Source organism: Myxine glutinosa, chromosome 1 (genome assembly GCF_964187855.1).
Source record: "Myxine glutinosa chromosome 1, kmMyxGlut1.1, whole genome shotgun sequence".
NCBI lineage: Eukaryota > Metazoa > Chordata > Myxini > Myxiniformes > Myxinidae > Myxine > Myxine glutinosa.
Window position 1 is genome coordinate 69,010,010 of NC_136261.1, and position 18,586 is coordinate 69,028,595.

The following is an 18,586-nucleotide window of genomic DNA, read 5'->3' on the forward strand; positions in this document are numbered from 1 at the left end:
ATTATTTTGGAGCAAATAACCTCGCACCTCCTGCGACAGGAACACCGCACCCCGATCGGTATGCACGTAGGCCGGATACCCAAACATAGAAAACAAATTCTGCAGGCACCGTATGACCGTGGCTGCCATCATATCCCCGCACGTATAAGTAAAAGGGAATCGCGAGTACTCATCAATGATAGTGAGCAGCTAACGAGAGTTGCTCGACACCGGCAGTGGTCCTTTGAAATCCATTGCCAATCTCTCCCACGGTCTAGTAGCCCTAACCAGCGTCCCCATGGGAGGGTTGTAAAAACGCGGCTTGAGTTCCGCACATATAGCGCAGTCTCGGCAGATCCGGCGGATTTCTTCAATCGAGTACGGCAGATTACCACTACGCACAAAATGAGCGAAACGCGCCACCCCTGGATGACACATAGTGTCGTGCAAAATGCGCAGCCCCTCCAAAGTTACGATCCCCGCGCACGTAGCCGGCCTCGATGAAGCGTCGGTGACCAGGTTATCCTTCCCCGGGCAGTATTTGATGGTGTAGCAGAAGTCGGCGAGTTCGATACGCCAGCGAGTGATTTTCTCATTATTAATACGTTGAGCATGTAAGGTGTCGTACATGAACGCAACGCTTTGTTGGTCCGTGATGATTTGGAAGCATCGCCCGAGTAAGTACGGTCGACATTGCCGAATCAACTCGTCGATCGCGTACGCTTCCTTTTCGACAGATGAATGCCTCTGCTCAGCGGAGGTGAGAGTCCGCGAAAAGAAAGCCACAGGGCACCCCCCTTGGGAGAGAGTCGCCGCTATCGCATTATCCGAGGCATCACTTTCCAAGACGAAAGATTCGCTCTCGTCGATCGTCACCACAGCGGCGCCCGCGATGTCGGCCTTAAGGCCCCCGAAGGCCGCCAAGGCCGCCGGGCTCATGGGGAACGTGTCACAGGCCACGAGGGGGCGGAGTTTCGCAGATAAATTTTGCACCCACTTCGAATAGTGGGCGAACAGCCCGAGAGCTCGCTTCAGCGAAGCTTGATCGCCGGGCGGGGCCATATCAAGCAAAGGTCACAGACGCTCCTTATCCGGAGAGACTGAGCCATGGGTCACGGTGTACCCCAGAAGATCTATCGTGCATTGAGAGTAACGACACTTAGCCTCATTCATGGTTAGGCGATACCTATGCGCGACCTCGAGGAAGCGCTTCAGATTAGCATCGTGATGCTCCTGGTCATACCCACAAACCGTAAGATTGTCCAGATAGACAAAGACATCTGTCAAGTTCTCCTTTGTAATGAGGTCGTCCATAGCCCTCTGAAAACAGGCGACCCCGTTCGTTACCCCAAAAGGTAATTGGGTGAACTGGTATAACCTTTGACCCGATTCGAAGGCGGTATAGATGCGATCAGCCCTAGAGATGGGGATCTGATGATATGCACTACGCAGATCGAGAGTGCTGTAGACGGAGTACTGGGCCATCAGTCGTACGAGCGCGTCCATCCCCGGTAAGGGGTAGGCATCCAGCTGTGTAAAGCGATTAACCGTCTGTGAGTAGTCGATTACCATGCGCCGGCGATGGGCCTCACTTCGCACCACTAAGACCTGTGCCTGCCACGGCGACCGGCTAGGTTCGATAACACCGTCCTTCAAGAGTTGGGCCATTTCTTCCACAATGAATTGCGCGTCCGCTCATGAGTAGCGCCGTGATTTTACTGCTACAGGAGTGCAGTCAGTGGTCAGGTTGGGGAACAGCGAAAGAGGCTCAATTTCCATTTTCGCGAGTGCACACACAGCAAGCATGTCCATCCCACCGAATTCAATTTCCAAACGTCCATGTCGCTTAAGAAAATCGTGTCCGAACAGGATGTCCGCACATAATGCAGGCAAGACCATGAGATGTGCATCGGAAAACATGCGTCCCTTTATCACAAGTTTCAATCGACATTCCCCCTTCGTGCTGAGCCGAAGTCCTTGGGAGGCCATGAAGATCCGTCGTGTAGTCCCGATGACCGGCCGCCCATGTTGACGCACCAGCCGCTGATCGATGAAACTATCCGTAGATCCTGTGTCGATTAGGGCCCGTGCAAAAATGCCTTCGACCAAGAGCGGGATAATGGCCCGATCAAGGCCAGAAGATCCGGCAGGTATTGCGCTGTCCGAGCGAGAAGATCGCGCCTCACGCATGGATCCCACACCAGCTGCAGTTTTCCAGTCGTTCGAGGAGCCTCCGGAGGGCCCCCATGCCAAACGCATAGTTGGTCGTGCCGGAGCAAGAGCGTGTAGTTTGTACAAGCTGCCGTCAGATGGCGCTCGTGTCCCGTGCAAAAGACCGCAGTCAATTGTACTTTCACGTGCTGGAGCAAGAGCGTGTAGTTCGTACGAACAGCCGTCAGATGGCGCTCGTGTCACGTGCAGCGTTTGTTGCTCAACAGGAGGAGCTTTCAAAGCCGGAACTTTTTGTTTGTTTGAGGAAGGTGTTCGAACGCCAGTCAAGGTCGGCCGCTCCGCGGCCGGCCGCGTTTGCCCCATTTGTTTCGGCGGCCCAGTGTATCTCACCAAGGACGTGCGTGCAGCCAGGGGCCCGCGAGGAGGAGGAGGATCGCTCATCAAAGCCGGGTGAGGCGCCCCGTTCTGTGCTCGGTCCGTTGGCTCCGCGATAAGCCCGTTCAAGGTCGCGCGTGCTCGTGTGCCCTGCGCGGTCTTCTTGCACACTTTCGCAAAATGTCCTTTAGTGGAATACAAATGGCATATGGCTTCCCGAGCCGGACACGCTGACCTGGGATGCTGCCTATTGCCACAAAAATAACACGTCGCGTTCCGGTCAGGCCTGGGCCTGGCTGCTGTAGCTGCTGCCAGGCCGGAATCCGAGTCCACCTCGGGAGCGGCCAGGGGCTCGGCCGCAGTCGAGCCCGCACCCGTATCCTCGGCGGTAGCCCTCTCCGGTCGCGTGAGTTGAGAAGTCCCCGCGACGACCCGTGCGTGGTCATAAGCGGTGGATTGTTTCCGGGCCTCAGTGTAAACGTTGGCGAACTGTAGGGCCTCCGCGAACGTCAGGTCAGCTGTCTCCAAGAGCCTGAGTCTCAGATCTGTTAGAGCTGATCCCAGAGACGAAAGCGTCTCGGACAAGATCGTCCTGGACTTGCTCGTGTGTCCGTACCTCTTGAGTGCTGTCCGTGAGGAGGTGCCGCAGCTCCTGAGCGAAGTGATCGATCGACTCGGTTGGCTGTTGATGTCGCGTGGCGAGCAGATGCCTGTTGTACACCACGCTCCGTTTCTTAATGTAAAGTCGCTTTAGTTCTGCCACGGCGGCATCGTACGTCGTACATCGAGCGATGCTCCTGTAAACGTGGTGGTCGACTTTGGTCTGTAGCACAGACAGCTTCGTTTCAGCGGTGGGTACGGCATCCTGGGCACCGAACTGGTTCTCCAGCGTTTTGAGCCAGTGAGTGAACACCGAGCCCGATTGCTCAGCTTGTGGGTCGGAGCCGAGTGTCGGTACATTGATCATCTTGTGTCCCGCCATTTCCTTAGATCTTAATTGAGATTAAATGTTGTGAAAAATCAATCAGGTCCACAACTTTGTCCCATAGGTAGGTTTAATCTCAATTAGATCTCTGGCATCATCCTGTAAAAATACAGTCATGCAATAGATATCAGGATCTTGGTGTCATACAGAGAAGACCGATAATAATAGTCAAAGCAAGCGAGTCTAGCATATATGTGCGAGTCTAGCATATACGTACCATTCAAGACTACATGTAAAGTAAATGTCACAGGAGTGGCCAGCGTCACGGACGTCCCAGGTTTTATAGACGCCCTTCAGTGGCTGAAGCGAGTAACTATCCTGGGTTCAACTTTGGTATAATTTCACTACAGGCGGCGCTTGGGCGGAAGCTCAGCGAGGCAGCGAACGCTGCTAACAAAAGGCGAGTAATAGAATTTGGAGAGAGTCAAGCTACAAAATGAATGGAATTGAAAAGGACCTATCTTATTTAATTAATACAATGCAGATTCAACTATTGGGAACACAGCCTTTTCTGAAACACATATTAAGGAAATAACTAAAGTCCCATGGTGTCCTACGTGTTGCTTGCGGACTAACTATGGGTGCGACCTTATTAAATGAAGAGAATTATTTACAAGAATTATTTACAAGTATTTACAAGTGAGGGGTTCTCAAAACTGCAACTATATATATATATAACGCTCATATATATTGTTACGGATCTCTACATCGGCCTTCTTCCCCTTAAGATGGGGGGATTAGTCCCCTTGTTTGTGACTGACCGACGTGAGTCCTGACGCTGCACAGCTCCCTCCGGAGAGGCAGGGGCGCAACCCCATTCGCGACTGCGGACAGATGTTAATTGCCGAGCGGTTTAGCAACCGCGGCACGAACTATTAACAAGAACTAGACCCGATTCCTATTCGTTGGCCGAATCGTGCCACAGGTGTCCAATGGGGAAATCACTAAAGCGACCGGACGAGCATGAAGAAGAAGAACAAAGGTAGGAAATACAAATATAATTTATTACTAATATTTACACAATCAAAGGAACCAAGGAGAAGGAAAGATAATAAAATAATTTACAGAAAGGATGGAAGGACCAGAAGACACAGAGCAATTATTAACTTACCTAAACAGTCTTACTCAACCCCTGGACAAGACAAAAGACAGACTACGGTCAGACTCACACGAATGGATGGATGAGGCCAGGCACGGATGACTGGAAGGGGAGGAAGGTTCGCCTGGACACGGGAGGATGGCTGGGCCGGGAGTGAGCAGCCGCCGCCCTTCCTCAATCGTGTTCGCCCGGCGGCGTCGCTTCGCAGAAGCCCAAAGCTGCCGTGGTCACCACTGTGGTTGTCTCAAAGCTTCGATGGTCCCAAAGCTGCGATGGTTTCAGAGCTGCGGTGGTTTCAGAGCTGTGGTGGTTTAAAGCTCAGGCGTGCTTCCTCAGGTGCATCGCGTGCTCTCCAAGGACTCATCTCCCTGTGGGGGCGTCCCGCCGCGGGTTATATAGACCACACTCTCGAACCTTCGCGAACCTCCCCGATCGTTCTCTCTCTGCCCTCTCAAGCCAAACCCCTGGTGTTTGGTTGGTCGGCGTGGGCTCTCCTGGCTCCACCCTTTGGTGACGAGGGCGGAGACACGCCTTTCTTCTCTGAGCTGACCGCGTGCTCAATGGAGGCAATTGCAGTTGGCAATTGAGGCTTCACTCTAGACAGGGGATTCTACCTTATTTCAATTTGATGCAATGCAGTGTCAACTAGTGGGAACAGAGCCTTCAACTACATAGAATAAGGAGATAACTATTTAAGAGGGGTATATGATTTGCTACGTGTATGTATATGGAGTAACTAGGAGGACGTCCTGTTACCTTTACACACGGAGGGTGATATTTACAAACAATTCTCATGACACTTACAACAATACAAAAAAACACAGGATTCTCAAATCTGCAACACTGCACCCTCATCCTCTAAGCACGTACTCGGGCCTATAAAACTTTAACTTTAGTGTGAAACGTAGGTGTAGTTCCCTCTACAATTAACCTGACCCTGAGTGTGACAGTTTTAAAACACAAATAAGTATGTCCCCCTGCTGCATTGCACCCTGCCTAACAGATTTACGCCCACAGCTAACCGAATTGCGGAATCGTTTTTAAACTATACATGAACGGTGGGGAGCATTATTTACAAATGACGCTAATTGTATTTACACAATGCAACCAAGGACCTGCGATTGTTCTTTTGGGGGGGGGGGGGGGTGGGAGACAGCCTGCATTGCATCGACGCACCAGCACCAATAATCAGCACCATAAAGCACCAAAAGGCCCCATACAGCACCATAAACGCACCAGAGTGCACAGTCACCACAGTCAATAATAAACAAAACAAACCCCTGGTACTCTTGCTCTTCGGCTCCCTCTGCTGGCCAATGTTCTTCCTGATGTTGTCTTTCTTCATGTTCTTCTTGCTGGCGGCCTATTTGGACATAATAAAATGAACATTGCACAACGTGTCCGCATTTTATTTATGGCCCACAGGGGCCGACTATGAGTGGTTCACCTGTATGGCATAGGTGCCATTTTACCAAGGTCCGCCAGCAAGATCTCGGGCCATCATGGCCGGTTCCAGCAGAGGGGCCATGCCCCAACCCGTGGGGTCCATAAGTGGTGCTCAGCCACAGACATGTGGTCCATAAGTGGTGCATGGATGCAGGCAGCTGGTTGCAAGGATTCGGGCACACAATGGCGGACTCCTGCACGCTCCCCAGAGAGCACAGTCCTCGGGTGGGAGACAGGGGAACAGAAGACAGGTGAGCAAGGGGTAAGGTCACAAGGGTACACATCAAAACAGGTAATGCAGAACAAGGTGCGTACGGAGAGCGAAGTGAGAAAGCTCGTCCCTACCGTACGCCCCCCACATGTGACCTACACTACCCCCACTTGTCCCTCCCCGTATTTACAAAAACCTACACATTTACAAATTCGTCACCACTCTCTCGTCTTCCCTATATTTCCCCTACACCAAATTCGTCACCACAATCCCTCTGACCAAAATTTGCCATCATCAATTCATCATCAATCCTCATAAGGAGGGAGAGTTGGAACAACAAAGCACAATGTCACACCCACGTCATGATGCATCCCACAATCCAAACATTTGCACAGAAAAATAAAAACAACAACCCATGGCATGGTGTGGAGCATCGTCGTTACCTCAGGTGAGTGGATGCAGATGGTGCAAGGAGATTTCAATCCTAACTATCCTCTAAATGACTTTAATACACTTTACACTACCCGGGGTCTTTCCCTGCCAAACCATTGGCCAACTTACTCTATGCGGTTTTAAGAACCAAATTCCCATTGACCAAACTGTGGTGCTTCATCAATTTGGGGTCCCACTCCCCCGATTCAACTCCCTGTGCCTTTGCACAATTTCAGGACTGGGTCATGTGGCTCTCCCAGCAGGTCTACCCACCTGCACACCTCCACCACTGTAGTTGCCTCCGAGCTTACCTGCTCCTTAACCTAACCTATCTAACTGGGGAAGGCCCTCCTTGGCGCTTACCCCACTCGGTGCCCTCTCTGGCACTGGGCTACCCGGGTTCATCCTCCGGATCCTCAGGCCCCATCCACAACAACTCTACCGGCTCCCAGAGCCCACCTGCGTCCTCACCTGGCCGACACCCTAACAGTGGCTGAGTGCCCATTTAACTACACACACTAACAGGCCACACGCCCAGCCATTTCCACATCACTAATGCACCCATCCAAACACCATTCTTCCAACACACACCACAGATGCCAATATCCAACCACAATTTACCTACTCCCTCTACCTAACTCTTAAACTACCCTGCCCGGGTATTCATGATGGGGTCCATCCTCCCCATCCACTGCCTTCACACCAACCACTCCACGCCACAGTTTCCACCATACTCCCTCCACACCATCCATTCCATACTCCATATATTCCAGACCATTTATTCCATACAACCATTCTCCATACAGCTGTATTTGCACACCTGTGCCATCACACCTGGTGCCTCCTGCACCCTCCTTCCTCCAGGACCATTTGCTCAACACAACACTCAATCACCATTACTCACTCATACACTGCTCCATACACTTCCACGCTCAATACAACTCACAATCACCTCACACTTTCCACAATACACTTCTGAATCTCCAAACCATTGCCCCAGGCACCCAGAAGCTGCACCACGGACACACCCACCGGCTGCACCATGGACACACGCACCGGCAGCACCATGGACACACCCACCGGCTGCACCACGGACACACGCACCGGCGGCACCACGGACACACCCACCGGCTGCACCACGGACACACGCACCGGGGCACCATGGACACACGCACCGGCGGCACCATGGACACACCCCCCGGCTGCACCTCGGACATACCCAACGGCTGCACCACGGGCACACCCCCTGGCTGCACCTCGGGCATACCCACCAAGCGTTCCACACACCTGTTCGTCACTTGCACCCCATGCAAGCTCATTCACTCAACACAATATCATTCATCTCACACTTCTCACAATACGCTGCTGAGTACACTTTCAACACACACACACACTGCACCATTCACGAGCATTGCCTAGCAATTCCTCATTTTGCTCGATATCAATACTCTCACACACACGGCATCATCTGATCTACCTGGTGCCCTGCTAAAACTCGCGCTTCCCTGTCGCCCCTTACATTATTGCGCTCCCTCGTCATTATAATCCAACTACACTCTCTATGTCCCCACTACCTGTCCAATGTCGCTACTTACCTTACCGTTACCTATGGTCCTCCTTCTCTAGATCCCTATCATTATCCTAACCCTCCCGGGCTAGTTTTCACTGCCAAACCCCGTAAAACTATAGCTCCTTTGCCCCCGTTGTGAGGGATGGTGGATTTGCCATCCCACCACATCAGGCAGCTTCTACTATCAATTTTGCTCATCAAATTCCAGTCAATCAAAAATTTGCCAATCACTGCCAATCAAAAAAAATTTTAATCACAAATTTTGCTTTTCCAATTTGCTACTGCTACCACCCTCACACGTCTACTCACTTGAGCCTCTCGGTGCGCCAATTCATTTCCAAAGCTCGGCTTCGCACAGCCGAGCAATGAATGCGGGTGGTTTGTTGACGGCGGTTGGATTCGTCCGGCATTCGGTGCAGGGAAGGGGGCTTACCTGGGCTGAGATTCCACGCACCATCTCGGCACGGAGCCGTCCGATGGCCCGATCTCGCCCTGCCGGAACGCCTCAACCACAAGGGGTCGCCGTGACGACCCTTCCGACCGGGCCGCCCGCTCCACTTAGCGGAGCACGGACGCGACCGTTCGGAGCGAGGCCCGGCGTGGATCCCGTACGGCGGTTCCTTTGAAACCGCCGTGGTTACGATCCCTGCTGGTTCCCGTGGCGCACAACGCCCGGCAAGAACCGAGGGCTCGCTTCGGCTACAAGTCGATCTAACCGCTAACCCGGTTAACGTCGATGCTCCACTTGCATGCTCACACCCCGCGTTCCGTTCCTTGCTCACACATCCAGCTGTCTCCATGCTCTCCGTCATTGCACCTTCTCTTACACACCCCCCCCCCCTGTACACTCATAGTCTTCGTCACACACCTGACCACCGCACACCTGAGCACACACTCGTCGTTCGCACACCTCACCAACACACCTCTTCGCGCCCACTCCTCGGTCACATCCTCTGTGACAACCATGGGTGTGCTCTCCTCCGCAAACCCAATCATGTGCTCCACTACCAACTCAAGCGTGCATTCCCACACACGCTCGACCATTCCAGGTGTGCATCCTTCCATTCCAGGTGTACATCCTCTCACCTGCCACAACCGACTCATGCTTCGTGTCACTCCCACTACTCTCACCACCACACTCGGTCGCGCATTCACCCTTACTCTTGACAGCGCACTCTGTAATCATGCACTCCTCTGTTACACACCTTTTTCACGCATCCTCTTGTGCACACTCTCCCGTTACGTCCTCCGTAACACTCACCACAGGTGTGCACTCTTTAGTTACATCCCCTGTAACACTCCCCATCACGTGCTTCCATGTGCCCCCCCGCACACGCGCCACAACCAACTCACTCTCGACAGCACACTCACTCCTCGGCGCGCACTTTTTCCTCACACACCCCATAGTCGGACATCCTCGCACACCTCCTCCTTCACACTCTGTACCTGTCGCACACCTTCCCAGCGGCCTCTCACGAACACCCGGGTCTAAACCAACACCCAAGCCGACTGAATCTCCGCTCACACCATATACATTTCCGAGTATATCGCCACTCACCTTGGCACCTCGTCTCCGCTTCTCCTCCACCACATGCAAACTCTTTATTTGGTCAGTAAGCACATCATCATGATTTGAGCACAGACCTTGTACATATTCCATCACCTCCTCCTTTATCTCCCTCTTAGTTTCCCTCTGTCTCTTCTTAATTTCACTCACCCCCTCTTCCACATCCTCTAATTTTTTCTTCACCTCTTTCATTTCCCGGTGCGCCCCCTCAATTTCTTCCTCTAATGTCACCTTAGTCATCTGTATGTGCGTCCTCACCTTCCGTCCTTTCGTCTCCATTACTTCTGTTACTTCGTCCAACCTCTTTGTCAACCCCTCATGTACCATCTGACATTACCTCTTCGTCACTACGAGTCTCCTTTTATCTCTTTCTGTGTCGCCTTCAACCCCATGATTACCGCAGTGTTCTTCTCCACCTGCTCCACTAATTCCTTTTGTCCCACTGTCAGCTACTCTACTCCCCTCGTTAGATCTTCTATGCCCCCCTGTAACCTAACCGTTCTATTTCTTACCTCTTTCTCCATACGCTCCTCACCTCGCTTTACCTCCTCGCGTACCCCCGCGAACTCCTCGCCAACACCTCGTCTGATCTCCTCCCCCATTTCTCCCATCTCTTTGGTAGATGCCACCCTCATCTGCTCCAAATCATTCCTCTGGGCATCCAATTTAGTTTCTAACCCGATTTTCACCTCTTCTATCTGATCTCCCATTTGTTTAATTTCCCGGGTGGATTGTTCCCCTATTTCCCTCAATTTGCCTTCCATGGTGTTTTCTAACCCCCCTAACCCATTCTTCACCCCTTCCATCTGGTTCTCCTGGGCTGCCATTCTATTCTCCAACCCCGTTAACCCCTCTTTCATTTCCCCGATTTGGTTACCCATGTCATTCAGTTGGCCCCCCAATTTACCTGCTAGCCCTTCCAACCTGTTGTCTATCCCCTCGAATTTATTGTCTAGCCCCTCAAATTTATTGTCTAAACCCTCAAATTTGTTGTCTAAACCCTCAAATTTGTTGTCTAAACCCTCAAATTTGTTGTCTAAACCCTCAAATTTAGCTTCTAGCCCCCCGATTTGATTTCCCATGTCCGTTTTTAATCCCTTGATTTGATTGCCCAACCGTTCACTGGTACTCCTCGCTTCGTCCCTCATTGCCCCCATTTGGCCCCCCAACCCCCTGTTCTCTTCCATGAGGGCCCGCATTTGCAGCATGAATAGGCCCCAGTCCATTGGCGGCGCTGCTACGGTCACGGGCGCGGCGACATTTGGTGCCGCTTCAACATCGTGCGCGAGGGCGCCATCTTGTGCGCCTGAACCCTCTGCAACCACATCCTCATTGCTTTCCTCCTCCATCATTCCCACTTCTTCCCTGGGGTCCTGGGTCACTCCTACCCCTTCTATCTCTCCCACCGGCACCCGATCGCATTGACCATCCATGGCATGATTTTAAATTTAAGATGTTAAATAAAATTGTGGGCCACTCATAATTTGAGTGCGCTAAGCGCGCTTCAGGTCCGAATCTCGCTCCTGGCACCAATTTGTTGCGGATCTCTACGTCGGCCTTCTTACCCTTAAGAAGGGGGGATTAGTCCCCTTGTTTGTGACTGACCGACGTGAGTCCTGACGCTGCACAGCTCCCTCCGGAGAGGCAGGGGCGCAACCCCGTTCGCGACCGCGGACAGATGTTAATTGCCGAGCGGTTTAGCAACCGCGGCACGAACTATTAACAAGAACTAGACCCGATTCCTATTTGTTGGCCGAATCGTGCCACAGGTGTCCAATGGGGAAATCACTAAAGCGACCGGACGAGCATGAAGAAGAAGAACAAAGGTAGGAAATACAAATATAATTTATTACTAATATTTACACAATCAAAGGAACCAAGGAGAAGGAAAGATAATAAAATAATTTACAGAAAGGATGGAAGGACCAGAAGACACAGAGCAATTATTAACTTACCTAAACAGTCTTACTCAACCCCTGGACAAGATAAAAGACAGACTACGGTCAGACTCACATGAATGGATGGATGAGGCCAGGCACGGATGACTGGAAGGGGAGGAAGGTTCGCCTGGACACGGGAGGATGGCCGGGCCGGGAGTGAGCAGCCGCCGCCCTTCCTCAATCGTGTTCGCCCGGCGGCGTCGCTTCGCAAAAGCCCAAAGCTGCCGTGGTCACCACTGTGGTTGTCTCAAAGCTTCGATGGTCCCAAAGCTGCGATGGTTTCAGAGCTGCGGTGAATATATATATATATATATATATATATATATATATATATATGTATGTATGTATGTATGTATGTGTGTGTGTATATATATATATATATATATATATATATATATATATATATATATATATATATATATATATATATATATACACATACATAATATATATATATATATATATATATTGTTACGGACGCGGTTAAAGATGTTATTTTACCGAGCGGTGGTGTTGCCGCGAACGAACAGTTATTCCCCGATTAGAACCCGATTCCACCCAAATGTTGGCCGTATCGCACCGCGGCTGCCCAATATGGAAAACTCTAAAGCGACCGAATGCAAAGAGGAAAACGAAGGCAAAGAAAGGTTTGGAAATACTACTAAATTTATTTACTATTCACACACATAAGCAAAAAGACATCAGTCACGTTTATTTACAAGCACATGAGACGCAGGTGACACAGTGAAAATACTAGCTTATACAGACTTATTGTTACTACCCAGGGACAAGACAAAAGACAGACTACGAGCACACTTACACGGGGAATGATGATAGGACTGGCGGGAGATGGATGGCTGGCGGGATAGGGAGGTCCAACTGGTCCTGCCCCGATCGACTCATTGGGCAGCCGCCGCCCCTTCGCGGCCCTGCTCCAAACTGCCGTCCAGGCCTCACGCTGCTGTGGCTGCAGTTGCGGGGGCTCGATTTGCAGCTCAACTCTGGACTTCTCTCGCAGTTTCGGTGGCTCGATCTGCAGCTCCACTCTGGACTTCTCTCGCAGTTTCGGTGGCTCGATCTGCAGCTCAACCCTGGACTTCTCTCACAGTTTCGGTAAAAGCTCATCATCTCCCTTCCGCCCCTTGGGAAACGCCCTGCCGTGGGTTATATAGGCCCCACCCCTCAACCTTTGCGAACCTCCTCGATGTTTCTTTCCACACCCTCTCCAAGTCCAACCCCTTGTTCGTGGTTGGTTGAGTGGGGCTGACTCACTCCTCCCCTCTATGACGAGGTGGGGACCCGCCTTTCTTCCCCAACCCTGCCTCGTGGTCAATGGCGGATGAAGAGAAAACCGCCCAAAATGCAGTTGGCAATGCGAATGGCAATTGACGAAAAGGGGGAATGGAAGTTTTTGGAGTGGGAATGAAGGGAATCTATCTCTTTCACTGGTGCAATGGAGTATTTCAATTAATGGGAGACACAGCCTTACCCTAAAACACATAATAAGATATAACTGTTGAACAGGGGTGTTCTATGATTAGCTGTGGTGTGGATGCTTTATGGACTAATTATGGGACGCCCTTTGACTTTTACACAGCTCCGGAGGCAGGAGGCGCAGAATAATAATAACAATAATAATAATACACACAATCAAAAAAATACAGTCCTCATGTCCGCAACACTGCACCCTCCTCATCTTAGGCACGGCCCGGGCCTACAACTTTTTATTTCGTGTGACACGTAGGTGTAGTTCCCTCTACTTTTAACCTGACCCTGAGTGCGACAGTTTTAAAACATAAATAAATGTGTCCCGCTGCTCCATTGCACCCTGCCTAACAGACTTACGCCCACAGTTAACCGAATTGCGGAATGGTCTTCAAACTATACATTGACGGTGGGGAGCATTATTTACAATGACTCTACTTTTATTTACAAAACTAACCCAGGACCTGTAATTGTTCTTTCTGGGGGGGAGACAGTCTGCTCTGCATCAATGCACCATGAAAGCACCTAAAAACGCACCAATACAAGCACCCTCAAGCACCAATCGGTGCAGTCACCACAGTTCATCAGTGTTCAATGCATGTTTAATAATAAAAACAAGTGAATCCTCTTGGATTGCGCTGAGGTTCGGGCATGGAATTTCTAGGAGGAAGTATAATTTGTATGCAATGAAAGTACATGTAATATGGGATCGAGTAAGATCGAGTATAGTCTAGTAGGAAGACTAGGTCCCCCTGCACCCCCCGGAGATATACTTCTAATCAGTGTTTCTAGATTGGAAAAAATGTGTAGAAAATGACTAGCTATGGCCCCAAGCTGAAAAAATGTCCCACATACCATTTTTATGCAAATTACTGCTGCCATTATCAAAAAAACGATTTTTGACATATCTCAGCCAATATTGCAGATAATTGAAAAATGAAGGTGTCTAGACCCATGTTTTGAAGGGCATAGATCATGATAGAACTATTCATAACATGATTACATGTGTCTATGGTATACTAGTATGCATATTAATGCTGTAATTACAAAATAATCAGTTTTACAAATGATAAGGATACGTTAATACTGCAGATAACTTAACATGGTACATAAGGGGTCTAAACCCAGGTATTTTCAAGGTTAAATGTCAACAAGATGCTCCTGAGTCTTGCATAGGGGCGGGACATTGGCAGTAACATTGGTACCACTCAACTTTTCTTCCCACCATTGACTTTGTATTGCGAGAGATTTTCACTTGCTTATTTAAAGGTTTCTCACCCAGCCCACGTAAAATCTACCAACTCCTGCTGTTAACTCCCAAACATATTTTTTTATGTTATCCAATCACAGTGCAGAAATGACAGACTAGAGATCCAAATTAGTGCTGCTATAGCTGCCATTTTACATTTCCATCCATGTAACATGCGCGCTCGCGCGCTCGTATCAATTGGTAATGTCGCGCGCTCGTATCAATTGGTAACGTTGATGTTATTGAATACCTCAGTTGAAAGTTCAGTCTTCCATTCCATCTGTGTGTTGTTCTTGGTATTCATCCTCCAATCTAGCCAGGTAAGATGCTAACTATAATGTTACTCACACTCTTGACTTCAGTTTCTGCATGAAATCATAAACAGGCAGAATAACAGCTGAGCCAGCTAGCACCATGTTAGCTAACGTTAAAGCTAGCCTCATCTATGTACAGTATGTTCCTAATGTCGGTGTAACTTAAACTTTTGTTAATGCCAAACATGAGACATATCTGTTGACTTCTGTATATGAATTGAACCAGAAAGAGGCACGACAGCTGAGCTAGCTACAGTAACTTAGCACAATGTTTCATTGGCCTAGATAGCTAACGTTAGTGTGGAAGAATTTAGATGTTTTAGCTATTAGCACTTTTGATGCCACTAAACATGGTTTAGTCAGCTAAAAAGTACCCTAGTGTAGAACATGACTCAGAACCTCTGTTACCTCACTGAAAACTCAGAGCCTCCTTTCACAGGCACTTTTAACATCATTCGTGATTTCTTATTTGTCATTTAACAGTGATGGTAGACATCGACAGCAAGCATGCCCAAAAGAAAACGGAGTGTAGAACCTGCAGCCCAAAGCTCTCCTCCTACATGCATCCTTCATGTACCATCCATGTCTGATCATGGGGATTTCACGCCCCTCCGTAAAATTAAAGGATCTGCTTCAGAAAAACTGCAACTGCTTCAAAAGATCCGGGATAGACGTCTCAACCAACCGCATGACTCCCCATGTCGTATGCAATCAGTATGTGATCAGATCCCGGCAACTCTTCCTGATGACCTAGAAAGAGTAGGATATCACAGCAAGTGTTATAAGCACTTTGTCCGCCACTTTCATCGTCTGGGAGATGATACAGAACCAGGGCCATCAACCTCATCATGGCATCACTCTCCTCGTAAACCAGGAGGTTCTGCTGAACCCATCTTCCCGCCAGAGTGTATATTTTGTGAGAAAGTTGAGACCAAAGATGCTCATCGCAATACTGAGAGGCCTACAACCTTCCCATCCTTTAAAAACAAAGAAAATGCATGGGAGCAAATCGAAACACGGGCTGAGAAAATGGGTCTCTATCGCCTCCATCGAAAGGTGAAAAACAAAGACCTCTTTGCATGTGAGGCCAAACACCATCCGCCATGTTTTAAAGCTTTCCGCACAGCATTCTACAACTATGAGCGTGCGATTCACAGAGCCGAAGCACCAAAGGAGCAGGCTTGCATGTCAGCCGCCCATGAAAAGGCATTCAACTCAGTACTGGAACACATTCAAACCCAGGTCATCCAGCAGAATAAAGTTCTACAGCTTTCTTCCTTGCGCTTGCTCTATGTCGAGGAACTGAAACTGAATGGATATGAGAACTCAAATTATCGGTCAGAGAAACTACTGAAACGCCTACAGAATGACCCAATCAAGGAGCATATCCACTTCACGAAGGTTGATCATGACAAATGTGATGTCATTTCTTTCTGGCTTGTGCACAGCTCAAACATAACAGTTTCCAATGCTCTCGCACGAGCATTCACACTCGGAAGCACAAACAAGAACCAAAATGTTGCCCTCCAACTTCGCCAGGGTATTCTACAGGCTTTCAGAGAGTGTAAAGACCAACCATGGCCACCAACAGCTGAAGACATGGAGCTCAATCCTGAAGACATCCTACCTCCAGACCTTGTCCGCTTTCTCAGCGTGCTAATGACTGGCAAGGAGGGCATCGAGACAGAAAAGGTGAAGCGTCTGGTCTTCTCCATTGGACAAGATCTGTGCCGTGCAGTGTCAGATGGAAAATGGAAGTTACCAAAGCACATTCTCCTCTGTGTGACTGTAAGGCACCTGTTCTGAAGCAAACAGCTCACCACAATACTACACAGGCTTGGACACTCTGAGAGCTACGATTTCGCCTTGGAGTTGGAAACTGCTCTCGCCAAGGTCCTGGATGAAGTCTCAACTTATCGTACACCACAAATTGTGACAGGAGAGGGCAACCTTGTATTCCACTGTGAGTGGGACAACTTGAATAAAACCACTACCAGTGTGCACGGCATTCTGGCTGGACCAGCAACCAGGAAGCCATATGACTTCAAAATGTTCCTTGCAAATGACGACAACAAAAAGCAGATGTGCCAGCTTCTTCTGAAAGTGTGGAGTGGACAAGAGGCAGCTACCAGGCTGGAGAGAACAGAGATGGCTGTGCTGATCGTGGAGGGGAAGGCCCACCAACTTGCCTCAACGAATGGCAAGGTAAAATTGAAAGCCCTTCGTGAATGGCGATTCAATTTGTAATTTTTCCTGAAAAAAAGGTGATTACCTGTGATGTTTGTCTAGATCTGAAACTGGCAGTGACTGGTGATTGAAATGCGGTGCCTTTTTGTGTTTCAGGTCGAGGTACGTGAACTCCCCACGATCTACAGCAACCAGGAAGAGACTGATACCAGGGTGGTTCTGTACCTCCATCATGCTGCTACCATCGGATACAAGAACGCTGTAGTCAGAACACCGGACACAGACATCCTCCTGATCCTGCTCCACCATGCCCACAACATCAAGCTGACGGTGTACCTGGATACAGGGTCAGGGAAGCATCGCCAACTTGTCAACGTCTCTGAGCTGGCAGAATCCCTGGGAGAGGACTACTGTGCCACTCTCCTGGGGTACTATGTGTTCAGCGGAGAAGACTGCACCAGTGCCTTCAAAGGGAAGGGAAAAGTCGGGCCCTTGAAAAAGCTGGAGAAGAATCCCAGGTTTCACAGGGCATTCGGTGAACTGGGTGACAACTGGGATGCCAACCCTGAGGTGGAGAGGCAGTTAGAAAAATTCACCTGTGTGATGTACGGCCAGAGTCGTGAGTCATCAGTGGACATTGTCCGTGCCAAGCTGCTACGAAAAATGGTGGGAGAGGACAAGACCCTCACATCCAAGTCCAAGGTTGATCTGGCTCGCCTTCCTCCATGCCAGTCTGCCCTGAAGCCGCACATCCAGCGTGTGAACCACCGCGTAGCATTGTACAAAAGAGCCGATCAACCTATCATCGAAAAGCCAAAACCTTATGAGGAGCAAGGATGGATAAGGACTGATGAAGGACTGTTGAAACCAATGTGGTCCAGTGGTCCCATCCTACCAACCTCACTGGTGGATCTTCTGAACACAGGAGAGCACGAAGAGGAGGAGGAAGAGGAAGGAGAAGAAGAGTTTGACTCTGACGATTTCGATGAAAATGATGATGACTGACTCAGTGTAGAATCACTAATGCTAATGATGTTTATCTAAAACAAGCAAGAGAAGAGTGGTCACATTGAGTGCTAGGACTATTTTGACAGTTGTAATATTTAGAAAAATAAAACTTTGTGTTAACGTCTGTGTAGACGGACCTTAATATGAGTCTATTATTTCGTAAAACTGTGATTATTTTGTAAATAAAGCACTAATTAGCATACTAGTATACCATAGACACATGTAATCATGTTATGAATAGTTCTATCATGATCTATGCCCTTCAAAACATGGGTCTAGACACCTTCATTTTTCAATTATCTGCAATATTGGCTGAGATATGTCAAAAATCGTTTTTTTGATAATGGCAGCAGTAATTTGCATAAAAATGGTATGTGGGACATTTTTTCAGCTTGGGGCCATAGCTAGTCATTTTCTACACATTTTTTCCAATCTAGAAACACTGATTAGAAGTATATCTCCGGGGGGTGCAGGGGGACCTAGTCTTCCTACTAGACTAGTAAGCTTCACCAGTGCGCGTGCGCGAATTTACGTCACGTCGGCAGCGAGAAGGCGTTCCCCAACACG

The 18,586-nt window shown here is 49.4% G+C and overlaps 1 protein-coding gene across 1 annotated transcript; it reads left to right on the forward strand.

The window, feature by feature from the left end:
• Window positions 1-12,051: 12,051 nt before the first annotated feature.
• On the forward strand, window positions 12,052-18,149 carry LOC144890634 (uncharacterized). Its single transcript, XM_078771439.1, has 3 exons — window positions 12,052-12,068; window positions 16,660-17,029; window positions 17,168-18,149. The coding sequence occupies exons 1-3, from the start codon at window positions 12,052-12,054 to the stop codon at window positions 18,014-18,016; spliced, it is 1,236 nt and encodes a 411-aa protein (XP_078627565.1). The 3' UTR covers window positions 18,017-18,149.
• The last annotated feature ends 437 nt before the right edge of the window (window positions 18,150-18,586 follow it).

Coding starts and splice junctions, on each gene's coding strand:
- LOC144890634 (XM_078771439.1), top strand. Junction 17,030..17,167: donor TTGCCTCAACGAATGGCAAG/GTAAAATTGAAA, acceptor TTTGTGTTTCAG/GTCGAGGTACGTGAACTCCC.